Source organism: Mycteria americana, chromosome 2 (genome assembly GCF_035582795.1).
Source record: "Mycteria americana isolate JAX WOST 10 ecotype Jacksonville Zoo and Gardens chromosome 2, USCA_MyAme_1.0, whole genome shotgun sequence".
In the NCBI taxonomy this organism is placed as follows: domain Eukaryota; kingdom Metazoa; phylum Chordata; class Aves; order Ciconiiformes; family Ciconiidae; genus Mycteria; species Mycteria americana.
This window is the reverse complement of record NC_134366.1, coordinates 108142808-108165946: the sequence shown is the minus strand read 5'-3', so window position 1 is coordinate 108165946 and position 23139 is coordinate 108142808. Positions and strand designations below refer to the sequence as shown.

Below are 23139 nucleotides of genomic sequence, written 5' to 3'. Positions count from 1 at the left end.
GACAGAAAAGCTATTGGAAAAGAACATCTACTTGTAATCATCCCAGTAACCAACTGGATAAAAATATGTTCAAAAGTAACTTGAGTAATTCGGGTGGGGGGAAAAAAAAAAATCATTCTAAAAGAATATATAGTTCAAGATGTGCCCCCCCCGCTTTATCTGCTTAAGAAACACCATTAATCAATTTTAAGCCTTTAGGAAATATATTCTATTCAGAAAGTCTGTTCTTCATTTTTTCTACCTGAATTATCCTTGGGGAAGTAATTTTAAAAATACAGTAAAATAAGTTACTTGGATTGTTGAGATTCAAATATTCACCAACAGTCACCTTCAAGAAATATCACAGAGAAAACTTTATAAGGGTCAACGATAGAAGTTATATGTATTGCTTATTATATTATTGCTCAAGTTTGGTAGAATTTGAAGACTGCTATTACAGCACTATGAACAAAGAGAATCCCATGGGTCCCTTCTTCCAGTCATGTCAGATTTTGAAGCAAATCCTCTCTTTCTGCCCATGGAAAAGGCTGTAGGACTGTAAAGATGCTTTGGTGGCTTTGGGGAGTTCAGGGTAACATTAGTGCACAAGACCACTGTTAATATGTCAATAAAATTATTTTATATTCTGTTCTTCTAAACACATGGCAGAAATTTAAATTGAAGATGTATAACGGCACTGTAGAAGTTGTCAGAATGAGACCTCATGGAACGGACTTGCAATAAAACAGCCTGCACTGAAGCCCTGCTTAAACTTAACAGTGATAGCCTGGGGATGCTGTTTATGACTACAACAGCAAACGTTCAAGTGAAGAGGCAGGTTTTGTTCTCAAAATACAAATAGGGCTTAAAGCCATTTTCTGAAAGAAACCTGACTCTAGGCAGCACAATTGTATGCTACACATTTATGTAGCATGTATGTGTTACATATGGCTTCCTTGTCCCTCATTCTTCTCCACCCTTACAGCAGAGTATCTACATCAGCGAAACTGATCTGTTCTCATTCAAAGGTCACATTACAGCCTTAATTATGATCATTACATGTAGGCATTCAGTAATAACCACTCAACATAGTGTACTGCCAGCCTATGATGTAATGTTTTAAAATTATGGCCTACTATAATGTGAATCAACTTGCAAGCATACGCAAATCTTTAAATTCAAAGCAAACCTGTTCTAGAGAGGATTTGATAACAGTGGGGATTTGCAGAAACAGCTGTGCTAGTAGGGTCCTAAACCAGGATGCTTTTTACCTTGCTATACCAAGTTTTAAAATATTGGTATCTTCCCTCTGTCACAGAAGTATCAGAACATGTTTTTTTAGCCTCCTGCAGTTTGTCTTTTGCAAAATCCCAAAATTATTTTTCAATGGCAACACAGACCCCAAATTTCAGTGCATTAAATTTACTCTCCATAGGTTTGTTCTCCTTGGTTATCTTTAATAAAACCTTATGAAGTAGCCCGTGATCCACCAGGTATCTGCAGATCACAAACTGAAAATAACCACCTTGAAAGTTTCATTTATTTACTTATTTTAAAAGGCAGCCTTTATAGCATAATTCTATACAGAACAGGTAAGAGATTAGACCTAGTTTCTTACTTAACTAGTTACTTAGTTGTACTATCATTATAAAGACAGACATTTCAAACAAATAACTTACTTGGTAAATGAATGCAATCTCTCTAAAGAAAAATTCTATTGGTTTAAATGTGCCTAGTATCAATTTAGTCTGTGGTAGCAAATAAACAGATGCAAACTAATTGAACATAAAAATTGTCTATAAAATGACAGAGGTATACACAAAGGTTATTAAACTGATTTAGATTGGTATAATGTCCATCTTTACACAAAGTTTAAACGAAGGCATTAAAAACATTTTTATTGATAATTTCATTCTATATGAAAAGACTGGGTATGAATCTTTCAAAATCACTTTTAAAAACAATTAAAATTAGCCTGCTACTAGTTGAATGAATTATCAGTAAAGGCAAAGTGTAAATTTTTCATGTAATGCTCTGTGCGCTTGCTATTTCTAGGCCACACAGACCTATAGACTTGGACATACAGCGGGATGTGAAAGAGGTGAAAGGAATCAGAAGTCTAATCACCTACATGACCTTTGATTCTGAAGGCCAATGTTTTATGCTCATAAAGCAAAACAGCAGGGAGAGGAACATTTAAAGTGTAGTACTTCGGTTTATATATTGCTTTACATTATAAAGCTATTTACATCCAAGATTACTTTAATCACGGAAGACAGAAAATGATTTATTTTTCTAAGCTCATTTTCTATATTAATTTGCATGTTAAATTTTATTTTCTCTGAATACTTTTCTGGTTTCTTCCTTGCTAAAGATTATTTTAAAAATATTAATGGTGCAGCAGACCAGAACATATAAAATTACTTCTTACACAATTAAAAAATAAGGGGGGTATGGTGCTTAAATTAATTCTAATGATGATTCTGTATGCAAGTTTTTTTTAAAAAAAACCATAATTTCAAGGAAACAGTTGCCTTTAAGTATGTCTTTCACAATGTCTAACCAAACTGGCCCCAAATTCTTTCCTTTTCCAGTTGCTCAGATTTCATCCCTTTTATAATTTCTCTAGTTCTCCACTTGGAAGGCCTTCCAGATTAGTGAAGGATTTGATTTTTAGTGTAATTTCAAGCCTTTTTCTTTCTAGCACACACGCCATGGGACCAACGCAGAAGAAAATGGAAAAATGGAGTATTTTGGACTATGCTATGTTAAGGAGCAAAAAGGTAATGAAATTTGTCTTGCTAAGAGGGCGAAAAAAAAAAATCAATTACATAGCATGTTATTCCATACTACTATAGAAGCCTTTTTCCTCTGATAGGAGCCCTAAATGAAACAAAAGATGGCAGAACAGCAGAAGGGGAAGTAATCAGGACATAAAAAAACCAGGAAAGAATTGGTTTGAATGCAACAAACCACTGTATTTTAAATTAAAAAACAATAGCCAAACATGACAGTTTTCAAAAGACAGAAGTTTAAACACAGAAAAAAAAATTGTATAACTTACCAATCAGCATAAAAATTAACTAAAGCAACATCTGCATTGTCTGAAAGGAAAGAAAAAGAAAAAACCAATGTCACGTTGTGAGGCAAACTTCTTTGTGCTTTTATCTGAGATTATAAAAATACACACAAAAACTATAAAAGCAAATATTTCTAAATTACTCAGCATACAGCTTAGTCTGATTGCTGGAAAGCTACTAGGATAAATCTTATCTGAAATATAATCTATATCAAATAGGAAAGTGTTGAAAGAGGCCTTCAGTCAAGTATTTCATTGACTTTATTGATATATTAGACATTAAAAATGTCAATACTTAAGGTATTAAGACACAAAAGAAGTAAATATGTGACACACAAGACAAAAAGTCATTCTGGATTTAAAATTAAGGCACTCAAAGCCAGAAGTTGTACTCTAGTATATCTTTTAAGCATTATCTAGATTATTCATAAGTGTTAAGAAAAACAGTTAAAAGCTGAAATGTCAACTATTTGGGTTAGAAGAATAACCAACATGCAACCTGCCTGTGCAACTTGCTCTGGTCAGTCCTTACCTGCCTTATTTGCTAAGAAGCTGGATACTAAGGCAAAAAGGTAGCAGAGAAATCTTCAGTCCCCAAAAAAGAAATAGGCTAAGGGACACTCCCAAAAAAAAAAAAAAAAAAAAAAAAAGCGCAATAGTATAGGGACACATATGAGGTGGTGTAATAATGCTCCTATACATTATTTTTCACATACCAAAAAAACAAAAACAAAAAAAAAGGAAAATATATCAAAACTAGAAGGACAAATCCCCTGCCCAAAAATAAATTGTGTTCTTTACACAATATAACCACCATGCTGTAAATTGATTTTTATTAGTAGTAGTGGCCTAGACAATGAAAAAAAACTTGAAATAAATACTGGAACTATAGAATATCAGCCACAGCTTTATAAAGGAAAAATGCTGCTAGACAAATTTGCACTATTGACAAAGTTACAAAGCAGTTACAAGCAAAGATTAAGATGCTGGAAGCCAGGAAAAGACAACATGCTGGAAAAGATGACTCTTGAGAAGTCTGGGGAAAACTACAGTATGGCGTTAAGATTTTCATTATCAGCAAGGAATGCAAGTGATGAACAGGAAATTAACAAGCACAGAGAAATTCATGGTTATCTCCAAGGCATAAAGTATTTATTGAAAGTAATAGGATAAATTTAAAAAGTACTTACACTTGGCATATATTCTTTTATGAATAACATTTTACAAAAGGATTCTGTATTTTACACTGTATAAAAGGTATTTACAAACAGATCTTATATCACCTAATCATACATTTACTACACAAAGCAATCCTGCGATAGTAGGCAGATTCTAGTACAGACCTAAATAAAAGAATATATTCAGAAAAAAAAAAAAACTTTGAAACAATGTAATAACTTTTTTCCTGTGAAGACAACCAGATACAGGCAAATTGCATACTTTTCAGACAAGGAATACACATCTGTTTAATTTATGAGTCTCCTTTCTATGAACCACCAGAATCAGGCCAATGCTCAACCTGAGGAAAAACATAGCTGAACAAGCAAGATACTTAAGGCCCATCACCACGGCTTTCAGCTGCTGCTATTTTGGGGGGAACTTTTAAAATGTTGTCTTGACAGGTTTTGGTTATGTAATCAAGCGCTCTCATCTGCAAATCAGATACCAGGTATTTTTCTTAGACATGTCAAATCCTCATGGAGATTACAACAAAGTAATTTGTTAGGCAATACATTAGTTCAGACAGATAATTTTGATCAGAGGCATTTAATACTTCTATGCCAATTGCAATTCATATTTTCAAAGCTAAGGTATGCATATTCATTTAATAACATTGCAATATTCATGCAGATAAGTGACTGTAGACATACAAAGAAAAAAAATACATTCAAAGTACTCACTTAAAATGTCATCTATATTTCCACTATCTAGACTTGTTATTTCACTTCTTGTTGGATTAAAAAGCCAAGACACCTAAAAAGACAAAGCAAACCAGTAAGGTATGTAAAGTTTCAGCAATAAAGTAGTAACGTATCTATTATTTTAAATGTTGCCGTTCAAAAGCTGGCGAAGAACAGTAAAATAATTGTAATTCAGTCAACACATTTCAGATGACAGCAGTACTACAAATATACAAATAAACACTATTTACAGATTAAACACACTTTCACAGTTAAAGCAAAATTGGCTATCTCTTCATATGATTCTCTATTATGTCAGCAGAAATGTTACAGGTAAATTTTGTACCTTTAAGAATAACTTCTATTCATAAATTCACTCTGAAGAAAGAAATGAAACCCCCATTTTAGCCACCTAACAATCTCACACAGCCCAGAAGCGTGTAGGCCCAGCAGTTTCACCCAGAGACAACTAATTTCTTCTGTCACTTACAGAGCTTGTCTGGCTAAAAAGTTTCTCATTAGGTAAAGCTTGCAATTGCCGCTATTTTTGAAAACAGTTTCAGTATATCTAACTCGACTAGCTACAGTCTTTTATCTCCTTCCGTATTTTTTCTTGACATTGCTTCAGTCCCAGCACGTGATTGGCATATCAGACTATAAAAACTGAGACACCATGTCAGCCAGATCATTCAACTATAAAGCAACACCTGTATTACTCTTAATGCAACTATCACAGCAATAGGCAGTTTTATGGAAGAGCACTCTCTCATTCCCTGCAACAGGCCCAGTTCTTTTATCTCAGTGTGGTGGGAAAAAAGGAGGTAGAGTTGCTGGTCTGTCTCAGGTGAGAGAGATATCAGTGAGTTACAACTTATTTTTGCCTTGAGAGAGATAAGCGTGCAAGTTTTTGAGTGGGACAATACAGATTCTGGTCTCGGACGTGAATGTTTCCACCCTGAGCAACCTGGTCAGAAAGTCAGCACCTCTCTAAGCAGGGCCAGGGCTCAGACCAGATGCTCTACTGATGTGCCTTCCAGCCACATTTTCCACGATTCTACTGTTCCATTTGTGGTTTCCATGACTCAGCTGACAGAGATGGCAGCAAAGGAAAAGCAAGGTTTTCGGTAGAGAACCAACAGGAATGCACAGGTCAAGGAGCCAGGTAAAGACAGGAGATTCCCAGTGATACCTGAAGAATTAGTCCTTGCACTGAGATGCAGTGGCATGTGACGTACACACTATTGACATTCCCGGAGCCTTAGTTTACTCCTTGCAGCTGCAAAGAAAATCTGCCTATGGATAGAGAGGAAGAGCTGACAGCTGCTTTTACCAAAGACAACAAGGAAAAATTTAGCTGGAAGCATAAAGAGCATCCAAGTAATGCCACATAGAGCAGCTAGATACAAGGATCCAGTAATACAGAGATCTCTGTATTTCTGGAAGAGCCTGAGACCTATCCCAGACCTATACTAGAACCATGACTACAAGCAGCAAGCCCCCAGGGCACACTCGTCTTTGACACTGGTTACAATTTATCAAAAGACTAATTCAATGTCAACCATCAAGTTTTCTAACATTTGTTGCAAGTGTATATCAAACAGTGGCCTCTCAAAAACATTAGCCATACTGGCTGCCCACTCTCATAAGATTAGCTTCAAAAATTGTGGGAGACTTCTACAGCGAGACATTGTCATAGCTTGCAAACTATCACTGTAGATGGCACATAGGTGAGACTTGCAACAATCATTTTAAATTCCTTCTGATTTATGGGTCACTAAACACTTTTCAGTGAGGATACTGATCCTTTCGTATTTCCCATATAGAGGCCACTGGGTAGCATATACACTCCATCTTACACTACAGGCTAAAAACACACCAGCTGTTGTAATACAAAATATGTACCAGTGCGTCTCACTTGGTAATTGGACAAGATACTTATCTTATATGCAAGTCTAAGATCTGTGGCACAGTTTGCACAGCCTTCCTGTGGCACTTAAACTGCCCAACACAAATGTGTGAACTGTGGCTTTAAGATGACTGCATAGAAACAAAACTAATGGTTGAGCTGTAAGGTCCATAGTCAAAACTAACAGCATAACTACACAGTCTGCCAAAAAAAAAGCTGATTAAGCAAGCTATGCAATACACAAATTGTAGCAGGCCAGTATTGGGGAAGGTCCTTTGAAGATGCTGGTGTTGCTGACTGCTGAGCAGCAAGAAAGGATGACCCTGCCTTCAGTCCTTGCAGAGAGAAGCTACATGTATGGACCCTGGTCCACATAGGTCAGATTACCCCCAGATGAGTGACAGCCGACAGCAACGTCAATGCAGATACCTGCCCATCATCCCCTGGGTAGTGCATGGGACAACTTAGATGCTGCTGCTATGGGGAGGTGCTGGTAGTAGTAGTTACATTTGTAGCAATGGATCAGTTAAGCATGTGAATGAGCTGGCATGGCTTTTGTTTGTACGCACATGCTGTTTTGTTGCAAGCATTAGGTTAGATGTAACTTGTGTACAATTGAAGCAGTAGCTATGATTAACAGTAACAGTTGGAACCTTGCTCTAGGCAATAAAGGACAGTATAACTCAACATTCATTTCGTCGGGCATCATCTGATCCTACCACAGGTGGCTTTGCACACTCATCTAAGTTCCAAGGCTTCAGCTGCCCCACAAGGTCTCAACCACCTCTCTGATCCTTGAAGACCACAGAGTTACTTATCCCGCTTATAATCTTGGACAATGCTTGTTTACACAGGAAATCCACACAAGCCTCTAGAAGCAGGAACTTTTTAGCTGCTGCACACAGCTCTGCATCAGCTTTCATATTCACAAAGAATTTCTGCAGTAGGTCTCGGTGAAACTATTTTCACAGGAGCTTAGCAGTTTGTATTGTCTCAACATACCGAACGGGTAAGATATCAATTTCTTAAACCCACATGGCTTTTTCTAATACAATTTTAGAGCAGCAACACAAATCTTATCTAATAGGAAAAATTACACATAAATTAAACATAACATAGATAAGCATCTTATTTGCAATGGGGAAACAGGCTATGTTATTCAGCAGATAAAGAGATCAGGAACTGTAGTTGCATTTGTAGATTGCTACAATACACCTTAACTTGCAATGCAAATATTTAACTGCAAAATCAAAGCACAGGGCTTACTAACCAATAAAATCCTCTACTGGACTGTGCTACGTGCAGAAGAAGCAAATTAAAACTAATACTTCTTTATAGCATGAATAAAATTTTTGATTGCTTTCTTAACTCTTATTGTGGAAAAATGTGGTGCAAGCTGCATGTACTGAAACAAAGTTCCCAAATGTCTTCATATATTGAAGGTGAAAATGAAATTAGGCTGTATATCCCATTGCCCCTTTATATTAAATGGTAGTGGAAAAAAACCTGAGACTAAGAACCTCTTTCCCCAAAAGTTGCACAAAACCTGCGATAATTGAAATATGTTTTCCACTAGAAGTATGGAAAATTCTATTCTGTCAAAATATATTCATAAATACATTCTTAAACATTTTATACTGACTAAATAATTGTAGGTGCCAAACCCTTCATAACAAGTAGATAGACAGACTCAGGGAAAAAAAGTATTCCTTTAAGAAATGTCAATAAATATGCAAGACTCATTTCAGCTGAAGCTTTCATAAAGGTATAATGCCTGTAAGGAAGAAAACACATCCTTTTGACCCAGTAATCTTGCTGTCCCATGAGATGCATGAGAGTTTATGATATTGCTAGTATTAATATTTAACATGAAGGAATACAAATTCTTATTTAAATTGCTAAGAAACTACACTGTTTTGAGAATATTTTCTGACCTTTGATGAAGCCTGTGCTTGATGCCCATAGGCAGAAAACAGGACATTTTTGAGGAAATCATTTTTGAACGTCAGCTGCACACTTTATGAAACAGGTATTGAACACATGTTCTGAAAAACACACTGGCTAAAAAAGCCTTCAGAATTTTTTACTTTTAAATGCAAACTTTGCATTCCACTGGCCTACATCAGAAGGACTCATGGATGACTGTTCACATCTGTAACTAGGTAAAAAAAAAGTTTCCAACTGACCTCACAAGATAGCTACAAACTCACTGAAGAAAGCATCTTGCAAAAATAATTCACAAGGAAAACTGGCTACGTAAGGACACCTGAAAACAACTCAGGTCACTGCCTTTATATTGGATAAAATTAGCTATATTTTTATATTTGTATTTTTTTAAATGCTTAAACTACTAAAATCTGAAGGTAAAACTAAGTAGTTACAAAAGAAAAAGATTTCAAAAAATATATAGTAGAATATTCAAATACTAAATATTTGAGTGTGAAACTGCACAAGTTAGATAAGCGTGTTTATAATCTACTCACAATTGTTTAACACTATAGAAAAATGACAAACACTATAGACTAAAACGAATGCAGAAAGCTTGTATACACTTACAGAATGCGTTGCTGGGGGGAAAAAAAGTCAGGAATTGAACAATGCATTCACAAAGATAAAATTTAGCTCATATGGGGGGAGGGAAGAAGAGGAAATGGCACATGTATTTTTACTCTTCTGATCCTCAGAAACAGTCAAATAAAGCAGGAATATATCAGCTCAGGTTCCTGGAAGTTTCTGAAGATAACACTGCTCATGTTTTTACTGGGAATTTTAATTAGTATAATAATCCTAGTATTTCTGATCCAGTTTTGATCCTCACTTGAAGTCAGTAAATGACTTAGCCACTTCTGCCAGGAGCCAGTACTAGTCGCTTCTGAGGAGTAACTACAAATTAGCTGATGTTTATTCTGATTTTTTCTAATGGAAGATATCAAAGCACTGCCCAAAAGGCAACATTATCCCCCTCTGCCACGTGGCACAAGGCTACACAAGCAGCCTTACACAAAACAAAAAGCCTGGACAAAACCTGTTCCATTCACCCCCAATGGCAGACCTCTGCCAGGCTTCATATTCCTTTTCCGAAGAGGAAATAAAAGCGCACCCAATTTCAAGTCACTTCTGCTGACAGTGTTGCTGTTCAATAGCCACTTCACATATTAATGAAGCCCACTGGTTATTCAGGACATTTAGGTAAACCTTTTATCAACATTTTAGCCTTACCAATTAGTGCTGTTAGTTCTTTAATTGCCAACTGGACAGAAGAAACAGGCCTATAGGTTTAGTGGCATTTCCTTCCCAAGTTTATCATACTTTACACACCACTTTCTTGCAGAAGAGTTTAACAGTTCAACTGTGTACAATCTTAAAACTACAAGAAAAGGGAAAAAACAGGTCTGTTGCATTTTAGTTTTTCCCTTCGTTATTTTTTAATTCACATAATGAAACAGAGGTCCTCATTTCCAGAGCAAACTATCTGAAGAACATAGAAAATCTATTCTTGGAGCATTATGATTTCTAATTAGTACTACACCTGCAAGGCAGTCAACAAGAACAGCCTTCATTTTCACTTGCTAAACTTTCCATTTACCTTCTCCTCCTGCTGGGAAATCCTAAAGGCACATGACTAAACCATCTTTCTCCTCTACCACAAAATCATTTTATGTTTGGCAACTAGCTCTAGCCTGCATCTAATCCAGATTGACATGTGGAAGTTACTACCTGAAGTCCTAGCCCCACAGGACTCTGTGGCTGACTTTCAGTCCCCGAGTACCTTTTTCTTTATGCATGCCACTAATCTGCTGCCGCTCTGAGGTCTGCATTAAACTCCCGGACAACAGGAAGCAAACGGGTTTACAGCCTGCTGTAGGATGATACAAATTGAAAGCAATCCCGGGAGACAGCAATGCCAAAGTTGACAGACATTGTAAGAACCCCTGAAGTTTGGCTTCAGAACCATCAATCAGGAGCATCTCACTGGTGGCATTCCCAGAAGCCCTATAATGATCCACAAAGTTCAGAGCAGAGAGAGATAACAGTAAATAGAGAACTGTGGGGAAAAATAAAAAAAGAACATTATTCACCCTCTCAGCGGGAGCAGTTCAACTTTCAATTGTCACCACTTGATTCCAGACTGTGCCTGAACATTTTCATAATTTAGATTAACTGCTGCCACCCCTATTGATTAAGCAGGATTACTAAAAATAAAATAAAAAAGTAATATAAGCTACTTTCATTGTAAGACTATGAGACAAAACTATGTTAGTTCAAAACACTAATTAATGATCACCTCTGAGTTATATTCAAGTTTTCAGAGCAATTTTTAAATTGGTACCAAAAAATCCTTTTCCTATTATTTTTTCTCTCAAGAGCCATACCTTAAATTTAATCAGGGAAATTTAAAACACTCAAAGGAAGCTACTGAAAATAGATTTAAGGATTGCAGTTACTAACTTCACGAGAACAGAGAAAATATCTACCTAAACTGAAATACGGATTATATATATATTAAAAAAGTAAACTTATTTCTTTAGCCTTCATAGGTCAATTTTATAATGATTTAGCCAAACAGTGCTATAACTGCATAGAGCTAGGTAGAGAGACCACCATATTAAAAAGACGTAGTGTGATTTTTTTTTCCTCCACATATCTTGTCATCTCCTCCCATTTTCAGTGTCTGACAGGAATACTTGGTGTAGGTACCTGTATTATTAAAATTGAAGAACTTTTTGCCAATGAAAACGTTGGAAACAAAAAGACCCCATACACAATTTATAATGGTATCTATGAAATTTCAAATTACATTGATTTGACACTCCAAATCAGGAAATAAACTCACAGCTAATAGTTCCTACAACCGATCTTAACACACAAGCAAAGGAGATGTAGGATTGTCATGTATGACTGGGAAATGATTCATAGCCGCAGACATATCTCAGTGGTCTGTTACCACAGCACTGAAGTGCCCCAGAAAAATGGTTTAAGTTAACCTCTCAACAGTTTGTGAGCTATTATAAGAAGACACAAGATGTCCATTCAAAAAGTCCATTGCAGAGACGAAAATTAAACCTCATCACAGCGTGTAGTTCAATGCATTGCATTTTTCCCATAAAGCTTTTAATAGCAGAACCATACACCCAAACACAGTTTTAAAGCTTAAGTCTCTGGGCACAAACCTAAGGATTGTTGTCTGTTATAGAAATGTTTAAGTCAGAGCTCAAAAATATGACGAGGCCTGTCTAAAAAAAGTCACAGAGATAAGACCTGTAATTTATTTTCAGCTGAAAATTTCTAATTTTCAGTTTTCTTGGCCTGGAAGGAAAACGACAATCTCTAGTCAGGGTCATAACACACTGGTTTCCTTGTCTTAAACATCCACTTAGAGGCAACACAGTCCATATACCTACAAAAGATGTAAATAGGTGCCTGAACAACTATATTATTCATGAATAACGTTTAGAGTGGTACGCATCTTCAGAAATACGAACATAGCTTAAACCCTGTTTCACAGCTTTAAAGCCATTAATTCAGTTCCCCAGGAAACTACTGAAAACTCTGAATCTTTAGATATTTTATTTACCATGCTTCTTACTCTTAGACAAGAAGCTAGAATTCCCCTGAAAAAAGGTATAATTTGTGCAGCTTCTTAGGAAAAAAACACCACCTCATGTTCTGATAACTCATTCTTTTACATATCTACCAACTGCTCTGATTATCTGGCAACAACACAAGGATTCACTTTCAAGAAGGAACAAAGCACGTAAAATACAAATGCAATCTCCAAAATGATTAGTGCAAGTTAAGCAGCTGTTGCTGTATATGAAAGCCAGCACCCTGAGGTTTCTGAACTTGTTAAAGCTGTGATCCAGCAATACAAAATAAAAGTCTTGTCAAGACTTTGATAAGGCTAGCAGCACAGAATACTTTGCTGCCCCTTTTCAGTACATCACGGAAAAAGGCCTGTTCTCTATTTCGCCATTGCTATTACACATAAAACCCATTACCAAAAATGTTCACCGTAGAGAGTTTAAACTGTGGAGAGTGTGTACTCACAATTCCATTCGTCATGCCACAGATCACATATGTAGTCTTGAAATGCAAATAATTTCTCAATACTCTCCTCTCCGCGTTTTAAGATGTCAGAGCCATTTTTGCACTTAAAATATTTCGGAAATTATTTTGATGCGTAGCAATAGAGAAGAAATTGTGAGTCATTTCAAATAAATAGTCGAGTCTAAACAGAAGGCTTATTAGGAACTGTGTTTTGAGAGCCACATGGATCATTACAGAAAGCAACATACTATCCTGTTACTCACTATGATCTTCTACAGTATTTCCTGTGCCCTTTAGTCTTTACACACAGGGCTACTACAGAACAAGAATTTGAGATTTTTTAATAACATATATATACATGTATGTTCTGTTCATTCTTTGACTAGTGATGAAAATGGATATTAAAATGAAACCAAAACTTTTATGGTATTCTGTGGAAGGAGTGGCCACAGAATTCAGAATCTCTCCTTTAAAGCGTAGTCTTCGAGGAAGAAGCCGAAAAGTAGACGTAGTGTTTTCAGGAGAAACAGCATTTCCTATGTCACGTGAACATTTGCTACCTTGGAATAATCTGAAGGATTGAATGTGTAAGTGGATAACTGAATGTTCGATACTTGGTGCCAACACACATTCTACCACTTTGAAAAATAACACACAATTTCTATTTTGGTAGATTTTAATACATATAGAGATTATTGTTCAACAAGACAAAAATCAACTTAAAGTGAAATGCTCAATTTCAACACCTACTCACTTTTAAGCTGCTTATCTTTTTATTAACCACATCATCTATTTGCAATACTGAATACCTTTTCGCTCTTCTGCTCCAAAACATCAAGTTATCTATCTCTTTGTGGTATCAAGAAAGGCGGGAACTTTAAGCAAAGACAAGCCTGTTCAGTTTTACTTTTCAGGCTGGAACTTGTTTTAAAAGTAGATATGAATTACCAAAACCAACTGCTCAAATGGAAAAATAAGGGCTATCATAAACACATATAAACTAGCCCTCCATGGAAGAAATACTTAAGAAGCAATTTAGATAAAATAGAAAGTGCAGCCTTGGAGAAACCTGCATTTCACATTTTTATGCAGCAGTTAAAGTACCACAGTCCTGTGGCTCCAGAGGTGCAGGATCCACACTGCTTTGAACTACGCAGCTGAGGCATTGCGTTAAAAAAAAAAAAAGCAGTAAAAGTGACAATTAGACAAACAAAACACTTAAGTGAAAAATACAGCTAGGGTCATTCTCCTCACCCAGTCCACCCGAAGGGAAGTAAAACACACTGGTTTAACTGCCACACTAAAGACAACATAAGGGAAGATAAGCGGACAAACCCATCTCTGATAACACTGTTTTAATTGTACCGTTCATATTAGTGCTGCTGCCTATTTGTACTTCCAAATAACAAAATTGGTTTGAAAGCACAGAAGCACAGCCAGCTTGATTTGGCTCATCCTTATTTGATGCTGAGGGCAATGACAATTAGAACTAAACAACAGAGCAACACTCAATGCAGAGCAGCAAATGTACAGATGACAACTAGCAGTTCAAGTTAAATGCTTACCTTCTTCCAGTTTTGGCATTACACGGTCATGCTACACCCTGCAATTTCAGCCAGAACTAACCCACACATGAATATGCATGCAACAACCCCCATTTATTAACCTCAGATCTAGAGCTTTTAGCAATAACACTTCCAATATCACTAAGACCCTCCTTGCGCTACAGATTTTCTTTTTTCTTCCTTCAGCATGATTGAGATGCCACATTTCCTCAGATTACCTCCTAATATTTCAGCAGGAGGTTAAGGTTTTGTGCAACTATCAAAAGACAACTACAGTACTCTGTGACACAGCCATCTGTAGCATATGAAGCGTTTGTCCATACATTAAAACCGTTTGAGATTCAGTCCTGTGTTGCTGTTGCTCCTTCCTCTTTTTCTGAGGAATCAAAATGAGGAAGAATACCTTAGAATTTCGAAATTATAAACTTTCTAAAATACAATGGGGTTTTGTTGCCTCAGCTTCCCATTCCCTTAACATCAGAACTCTGAACTTTAGAATAAATCCATTTAAAACATCATCTAAATTTATGTTACTTTAATTATTTCCTTTTCTTCATTCAGGCAAGTTTGTGATGCACACTCCACAAACTTCCATTCTACGCATGCAAACTGCCAATCATAGCATATTAAAGCTCAGTGGGAATCCATTAGCTTGTCTCTAACAAATGCTTTGCCTCAATTTTTAGGTTAGTATTTATTATTTGCTACCTTAAAATAACATATGAGAGGATAAGGGATAAGATCTTCCCAAAAAAGCACTAATAGAAATACTACTCTACAGCTGCATTCTAATTGACACATTGGCATTGGAAAAATCTCCCAATTTAAGTGGGGGGGGGGGGGGGGGAGGGGGGAAGATACATTTTACAATTAATCCATTGGCGATCTTCTACAGAACATTGATTAAAGCAATACTGCCTTAATCTGAACAGAAAAATTCACCTTTGGGACCACAGCTCCATGTAGCTTGAAGAATGAGTAGCTAATTTCAGACTGCATAAGAGCTATTTTCTTTCTACCCTAAACAGCTGCTAAGGGCCTGCACTATGCAGTTAATTTACCATGGATAACTCTGGACAGCAGAGGAGTAAATAATGCAGAGGAAAGGACACATGCCACAGATACTTTGAAATGCATAAAAGAACATGATACAGAGATACCCCATTGCTGGTTTACCTCCCCCAAGGAATATTAACCCTGCCAGCTTCAGGCTGACTCCCACAAAAATATTCCAGCAAGTATTCCGGACTGGTCCTAAAAATAATATTAACACATTCACATGGTGCAGCACTTGAACTGGTAGCAAGTATCAGACATGCTGGCTCTGCAGCTAACCAGCTCCATATAGCGAGCTTAGTGTTCTCAACAGAGTGGACTGCTGCAACCAAAATTGTTACCAAAATCCTCAGCAAGGTATCACAGCTGTGTATTGGTTTATTTTAAAATAAAGTTTAATAGCTATGTAACACTAACTATAGGTACATATTTGCACTGGTTTAGCAAATTCTGCTGGCCTATGTTGACAGAAAAAATACTAAATAAAAAAAAAAAAAGAGGCCTCTCCCCCCTGCAATGATACCTTCTTAACCAAAGCAGTTTTAAATGTCATTCAAAAATAATTCCCAAGAGGCCCATACACTTGCTGAGCTCCCTTCACTAATTAACAGATCATTAGTAGGAAGGAACCCCTAACTGTTCACCCCCTGCACCACATACTGTCTTAATTACCTTTGTGAAGCAACCAATTTGTCTTTCAGTCATTCTGTCCAAAATCCCAAGTGAATTGACTCCACAGGGAGGAGAAGGGGGGGGGTATTTTCATACACACTTTTATGAAAATCCATAATTTCTAGGACTGGCAAAGAATTTAGGGGCTAAGTGTTTCCAGCAATATTTAAGAAAGCGGATTTCAATAAACTATAAGAGACAGAAGTGATAGACAGTAACTAAAGGAACAAAGAGCTCTTCCTGGGATTACAAATGTGGATACCTCATTGAAAAGCTTTCCCTTTGTGAAGCTTTTGAGAAAGTTAATTATATCATCACTTCATAATCATGACAGCTATGGGAAACAGCAAAACACTATCACAGCTGTTGTTTTCTTTTCCAAGTTTCATTGGAACAGACACCTATTCCTCGCCTTTCAAAGTACTTCCTTGCACAGTTCCTAATGAAAAAGTTCTCTCCATGTTTATGCCCATTGCCACACAAATCCACTTGGAGAAGAAATGTAAGCTTTACTGCCAGCTACCTTACAACAGAGATTAGATTGCTTTTCTACTCCCCACCTCTCTTCACAAATCTAGAAAAATAAAAACAAAAAAAACCCTGACATCCTTACAGACTTTTTTTTTTTGGATGCACCTCAATGAAACACACACTGAAACCAGGCAAAAATCACTGATGCCAGGCAAGACAGGAGACATGCTGGCTGCAAAAAGTATGCCAAGGAACCAGGCCATTTACTATACTCTATTTCTAGGGCTCTACCTTCTGCTCCTGTTTCATCAACACCATTTAGGATACAAAGTTTCAGTGACTAAAGAAATTGATGCCATAGAGAAGTATCTTCCTTTGAAATTGAATGCAGCAAACCATATACCTGAAATTTCCCTGTGGGTTAGCATATCCTTAATTTTGGTCCCAAAGTGAAGCAGCTGGGAGACTCCAGCACATAAAGTGTGATAACCTGCTTCTTCCAGGAAACAAGCCATTGAGATCTCCAGTGTTTCATTTCATCGCCACTGCTGATGAAACTTTCAGATATAACTCACCAATGACTGGGTCTCACAATAATTCCCATCTATAATCTACTATGATAGTTATTTTTTTTAATAGAAAAATGTACCTTGCAGAACCCTGAAAAAAGTGACAAGAACTGAAAACACTCAGGTCTTAATAACAATTCAGTCCACTCATAGAACATGGCTCTGAAAGCCAAAAGGGCTCATGAGAGCCTGTTGATCTTCAAGGACAACCTCTTCAAAGCACAAAAACAATCCACTCCACTGTGCAGAAAGTAGGTATGGCAGAAGACCTACATGGGTTACCACAGAATTTCTGGATGAGTTTAAAAAAAAAAAAAAGAAGGAGTACACAGAAGGTAGATGTAAGAAAATAAATACTTGGTAGGAACACAGAAACATTGCTTGAGCAGGCAGGATTAAATTAGAAAAGCCCAGGCTCAGCTGGAGTTGAAACTAGAGAGGGATGTTAAGGTAACACAGAAGGTTTCTACAGGTGTGCTGGCAGCTAAAGGAAGACTAAGGAAATTGTAGGCCTGCTGCTCAACTAGCAGGGGATATAGTGACAAAGGACATGGAAAAGGCTTAGATACTCAATGTTGTCTTTGTCTGATTTTCTACTGATGAGGTCTGAGCCTAGTACTAGAGTACCAGGGAAGAGAAGCATTACCCCCGTGAGTGGAAGACCAAATTGGAAAGCTCTTAAGCAAGTTGGACGTACACAGAGCTACAGAACCAGACAAAATACATTTTCCTGGGTCCCCAGGAGGATTATGGAGACTAATTTTCTTTCCAGAAGCCACAACTGTCCAGCATGGATTCAGACTAAGTAAATCAATCTGATTGTTTTCTGTAGTGAGATGATTAGCTCTCTAAATGAGGCAAGAGTACTGGACATTGTTTGCCTTGACTTTACCAAGCTTCTAACACAGTGTCCCAAAGCATCCTTAGACCTAAATCGGCAATATGTGAACTGAGTAAGTGAACTATAAAGTGAGTGACACAGCAGCTGGACTGCTGGGCTCAAAGGGCTGTAAACAAAGATACCATGTCCAACTGGTCTCTCATGGAGTTTCTCCAGATCATTATTGGGTGTAAGGTTTGTCTTTACTAATGACCAGAATGATGGAACAGAGTGTCCCCTCAGCAAACTTCCTGAGGATACTGAACTGGGGGAAGTGGCTTATATACTTGAGGGGAGATCTGCTATTCAAGGACACCTCAACTGGCTGGAGAAATTGCCTGACAGAAACCTCATGAAGTCTAACAAAGGCAAAGTCCTGCATCTCGGATGGAATAACCCCATACAGGCTGGGAGCCAACCAGATAGAAAACAGCTTTGCAGAAAAGGTATTGGGGAACAAGTTGAACAGGAGTCAGCAGCGTGCCCCTTGCAGCAAAGAGAACTGCATACTGAGCTGCATGAGCAAAAGTTTAGCCAGCAGACCAAGGGAAGCGATTCTTCCCTTTCATTTGGCACTTGCAGGGCCCATCTGAAGGATTCTGTCCAGCTTTGTGATTGCCTGTACAAGACAGACATTAACATATGGGAATGAAGTCCAGCAGATGGCTACCAAGATTAATAGTGGCTGGACAACAGGGTATACAAGGAAAGGCTGAGACAACTGCATTTGTTCAGCCTTAAGAAGGGGAAGCTATTACTGCTGATACCAACGACCTAGTTGGAGGTTATAGAGAAGGCAGAGCCAGACTATTCTCAAAGATGCACAGTGATAATAGCACTAGACATAAGCTGCAGTTCCAAACAGATTTTTCAGATAAAACTTTCAACAAGGTTTTAATCAAACACTAAAACAGGTGCCCAAAGAAGTTGTAGAACCTCCATCCTTGGAGATATTCAAATCTCAACTGGGAAAACCCCTGAGCAATCTCATCTAAGTTAGTCTTGCACTGAGCAGAGCATAAGACCAGATGACCTTTAGAGGTCCCTTCCAATTTAAATGATCAAACTTGCAGTGGCAATCAAAACCCAAAACTCTACAACTTGACTCTACGAGGTAAATACAGTGAGACTCACAAAACTCCTGTTCATCAAAGCTTTCTTGCTAAAGCCAAACTAATGTAGATCAAGAAACAAGGGGAGGGAAGAAACCCAAAACATTTACTACAATAAAAACAGATGAACAGGAGATTTACTGTGTTTACCAGAAACATTGTGCTGCATATAAAATTACTTGGGAACCAGTTATTTGCTGAAGGTATACATCGAGCACCTGCATTTAGATAACCATATATGATGCTATGTCCTCACTGCTTTCACTATTTCAATCGATATATGGTTTAAGATACAGACCACTGCAGCCAACAAGATAACATTTATGTTCTATCAGCTACACAAAGAGCAGATCTTGTGGATCACTAGCAGATTAAAGAAAAGGTGTATGTGCATGCATGTGAAGGAGCTTCCAGGTTTGGTTCATTCCTAGAAGAGGCTGTAAGTAACAAGTAGTTATCTGGAGGGCACAGTACTGGAACTTTGCACATGTTTTAATGGCATGAATGGCTCTTAGCTGTAAGGGGTGTATTGTCAAGGTAGCCAGTTTCTCAGTAGTAGCATATATGAAAAAAGGAAAAATTATGGAACTCTCTTGCAATATATCTTGTTGCTTTTTGTAAGGCACTTTTTGTTATCACCAAAGTATAATTTAATACAGACAGGGTCCTACAGCTGGTTTGGAGGAATACAGCATCCTGAATTGGCAGTGAAAAAAAATATTCTGAGTTAGTGTTGAGTACAGCAACAGCTTTACAGAATAACCCTGAACAATGTAAAACAAAATACCTGAAAGCCAGTAAATTAAAATAATTAAAGGTAATCAAACTTCCAAAATCTCAGAGTTATGAACAGTTTTTTTTAAATTAGATTATATGAGCAGTTGACATTACTAACAGTTTTGAAAAAGAAAATTACCTATGTTTTTACCAATGGTTAGCATGCTTCTGATGAATGAAGACACATCAGGAAGGAAAGAAGTGCAAAGGCAGAACTCTCAGAAGGAAATTTGATCTCAGTTCCTTTCCTAATTCTCTGCAATGCACCTGCCCTCCTCTACTTCTCAGGGGAGCTTTCTGCAGTTTAGTTTTGGAAGAAAACGTTGTTTAGGCTCTGACATCAACACTCTATATTGCTTCTGCTTACATTCCCAAATGTTCCTCCTCTAAATCACTGAGAACTCACTCTCAAACAAGGGGGAGGGAAGGAGGTATTGCTAATGCATCCAAACCCACTCCATTATTGAAGCAGCTATTACTTGAAAATATCTCTAGACTCTCTTGAAGAGCTTTTGAAGAAGCTCTGGTATAAAATTTACAGCGTATTTGTATACTTGCTTTTCACATGAGACAACTCCCTCCCTTCAAGCAAACAAAATGTCTGGAAACTATACAAGTGATGCTTACAGAAGAGCCTACAAGGTGAACAACTGGTCCTCCTGAATAGCAGCATATAATCCTTAAGTCTTTCAAAAGAAATAGATTTGATTAAAACACAGGGGATAACTGCTGGGCATGTATAAGAACAACCAGTGGTAATTCTACTTTCCCAAGAAAAGCAAGAAACTGGTCCTCATACTGCTAAGAAAGCTGTCCTGCCAAAAAACCGCAAAGCAGATTACGGAGGAGAAAAGTAAGGATATCAAAAGAACATGAAGGAGTACGTCACCACAGAGTTCTTCAGCTGCCAGCAACAGGATCTCTGACATCCTACTGTCAATAACTCATTTATACATTTTCCAGCATTGTCTGAGCCTTCTATTTGAAGAATCAGTTCAGTTTCTCCTGTCTTCCCTCCTGAGCACTCCAGACACGGAACTTGCCCATGACATGGCATAGCAAGAAGAATGCAATTCCTCTTCATAGCAAGAGTTTAAGCTTCCCCTCCTCCTCCCCCACCCCCAACCTAGGGAAAGGTCCTCAGTTAACTACTATTTTGCTCTTTAGAGGGCATGACAAATGATGGACAACTCAGAACTCCCATGCTACTCTTGGAGGGAACTCCCTTCATTGTATAAGGCTCAGTGGCCTAAAATTTGCCTGTAACTACAATCTTTGACTAATGCTCAAATTCAGAATATTACATTTTGAGCAGGATTCCTGACTATAAAATTTCTTTGTTAATATATATGCAGAGAGAGGCAAATACACAGAAATATGCTCTATACATTGTAAAAGGTACAGAGTATTCAACTTCTCTTTGGGCAACTTACTACAGCATTTAACATTAAGTTAAAAGATGTAATTTTATTTTCACTATTTGGGTACTTGGTGTCATATTAACAAGACATGAAAGGCAGTGGCAGTCAAATGAGAAACAGAAATATTACCCTACGGTATTTTTTCCAGTTAAAAGTTTAATAGGAAATTCAGAAGTTGATTGACGAGTGCCTCTTCTAAGTTACTGCTCCTAACAGCTGCAATTGCATTGCTATGTAAGTAGCATTTTGAAAGCTTCACTAAAAATATAAAACATTATAGTGTTAGACCAACTGTAACACTAAGTATTACCTGCCAGTGATAAACTGTATCAACTTATAGGGTAGAGCATACATAGTGGGGCTACTGAATCACAAATGGAACATGCACCAGGCTTCCATAATAACCCCAAGTGAAGAGAAACTACTACTTATTAGAAAACTAGGTAGGCTTTAAGACTCGGAAAACACTCCCAACAGTTCACATTCTCAGAATATGAGAGGAAAAATATGCTCTTCCAAAGGTGTTGCCAAATATGTTAAGTAGGTGTTCTCAGTTTGTCCATGACACCTTTCCAAACAAGCTACAAAGAAAAGGTATAGTAGTGGCATTCTGAAACCTAATAAACCTCCACAGATTGAAGTGCAAGAATTGGGAAATCCTTTTACAGTTGCTTGAGGGAAAGGAAAAAAAAAAAGAAAGATAAAAACCACAGAGAACTTCCCCCTTCATTTCCCTCACTGTCAGTTGGTGGTTTCCTCTAGTCACATCTATTCCTCAGGGACACTGTGCATGAGCCTCCCAGTAAAGTACTGAGCAACGTGACTAATGTCTTTCATACATATGCAGAAGAAGCATGTGCAACAGTGTGTCTTGTTCTAGAATTTTCTTTATAGGTGAAGCATACACATCTGTAACTAGAGGCAGACATACAGAACGATTGGTTAGAGCAAAGCCAAAGAACCACACCTTGCCTTAAAGGAGAATGCGATGAGGCACTGTCCCGTCAGCATTTATTCAACTGTCTTGGATTAATCTTAAAGATCTGTCCTACCCCCTATTAAGCAATACACCAACATGGCAGAAACATCTTAATCTATGAGCACAAGGGGCCACATGACATTACTACGCATCTCTTATTCCAGTCTTGCAATCAGCTGTACACAATCCTCTACAGCCTGTGCTGTATGCCGCTCGCCCTTCCACTCAGCTCAAGTACTGCAGAGACAGGGGCCATGCCAGCCTGTGCTTCCCCCATCCTCTCTCCAGCCCCTTTTTGTCTCCCAGCAGCCCAGGAAATTGCTAGCACATGAGGTTGAAAAGTTGGAAGGAAAAAGGGTTGTGCTGGGACTGGTAGGTATCCCTATAACGTTTTGCACTGCAATTTCCACCCTAGCAACCCAACCTTCAGCGAGACCAGGGAGAAGAATATTAGAGGGAGACCCAAAGCCCTCCGAAATTTTAGTGATGTCCTACTGTCAAACTTCTTAGACTAAAGAACTTCTTTTGATATTGACATTGTATCTTTGCTTCCTTTTGCAGCATTTTAATTCCCTATCTAGAAAAGAAATATGCTTACCCAAAAGTCTGGAAATTTAAATTTTTTTTTTTAACTTCATTGCTATTACTAAGCAAGACCAGCTTAGTAAGCTGTTTTCACAGCTACATATCATTGTATTCTGTTTTAGGAACCATTGATATAATG

At 37.6% G+C, this 23139-nt stretch overlaps 1 protein-coding gene across 1 annotated transcript in view; it reads right to left on the bottom strand.

Moving 5' to 3' along the window:
* The window catches only part of ERP44 (endoplasmic reticulum protein 44), a 53849-nt gene that overhangs the window by 28083 nt on the left and 2627 nt on the right, over positions 1-23139 (bottom strand). Inside the window, exons 2-3 of the mRNA XM_075494230.1 lie at positions 4960-5032; positions 3044-3083 (exon numbers count right to left, since the gene is read on the bottom strand). Of these exons, the coding sequence (XP_075350345.1) occupies positions 3044-3083; positions 4960-5032 (113 nt within the window). The remainder of the gene's footprint in view (positions 1-3043; positions 3084-4959; positions 5033-23139) is intronic.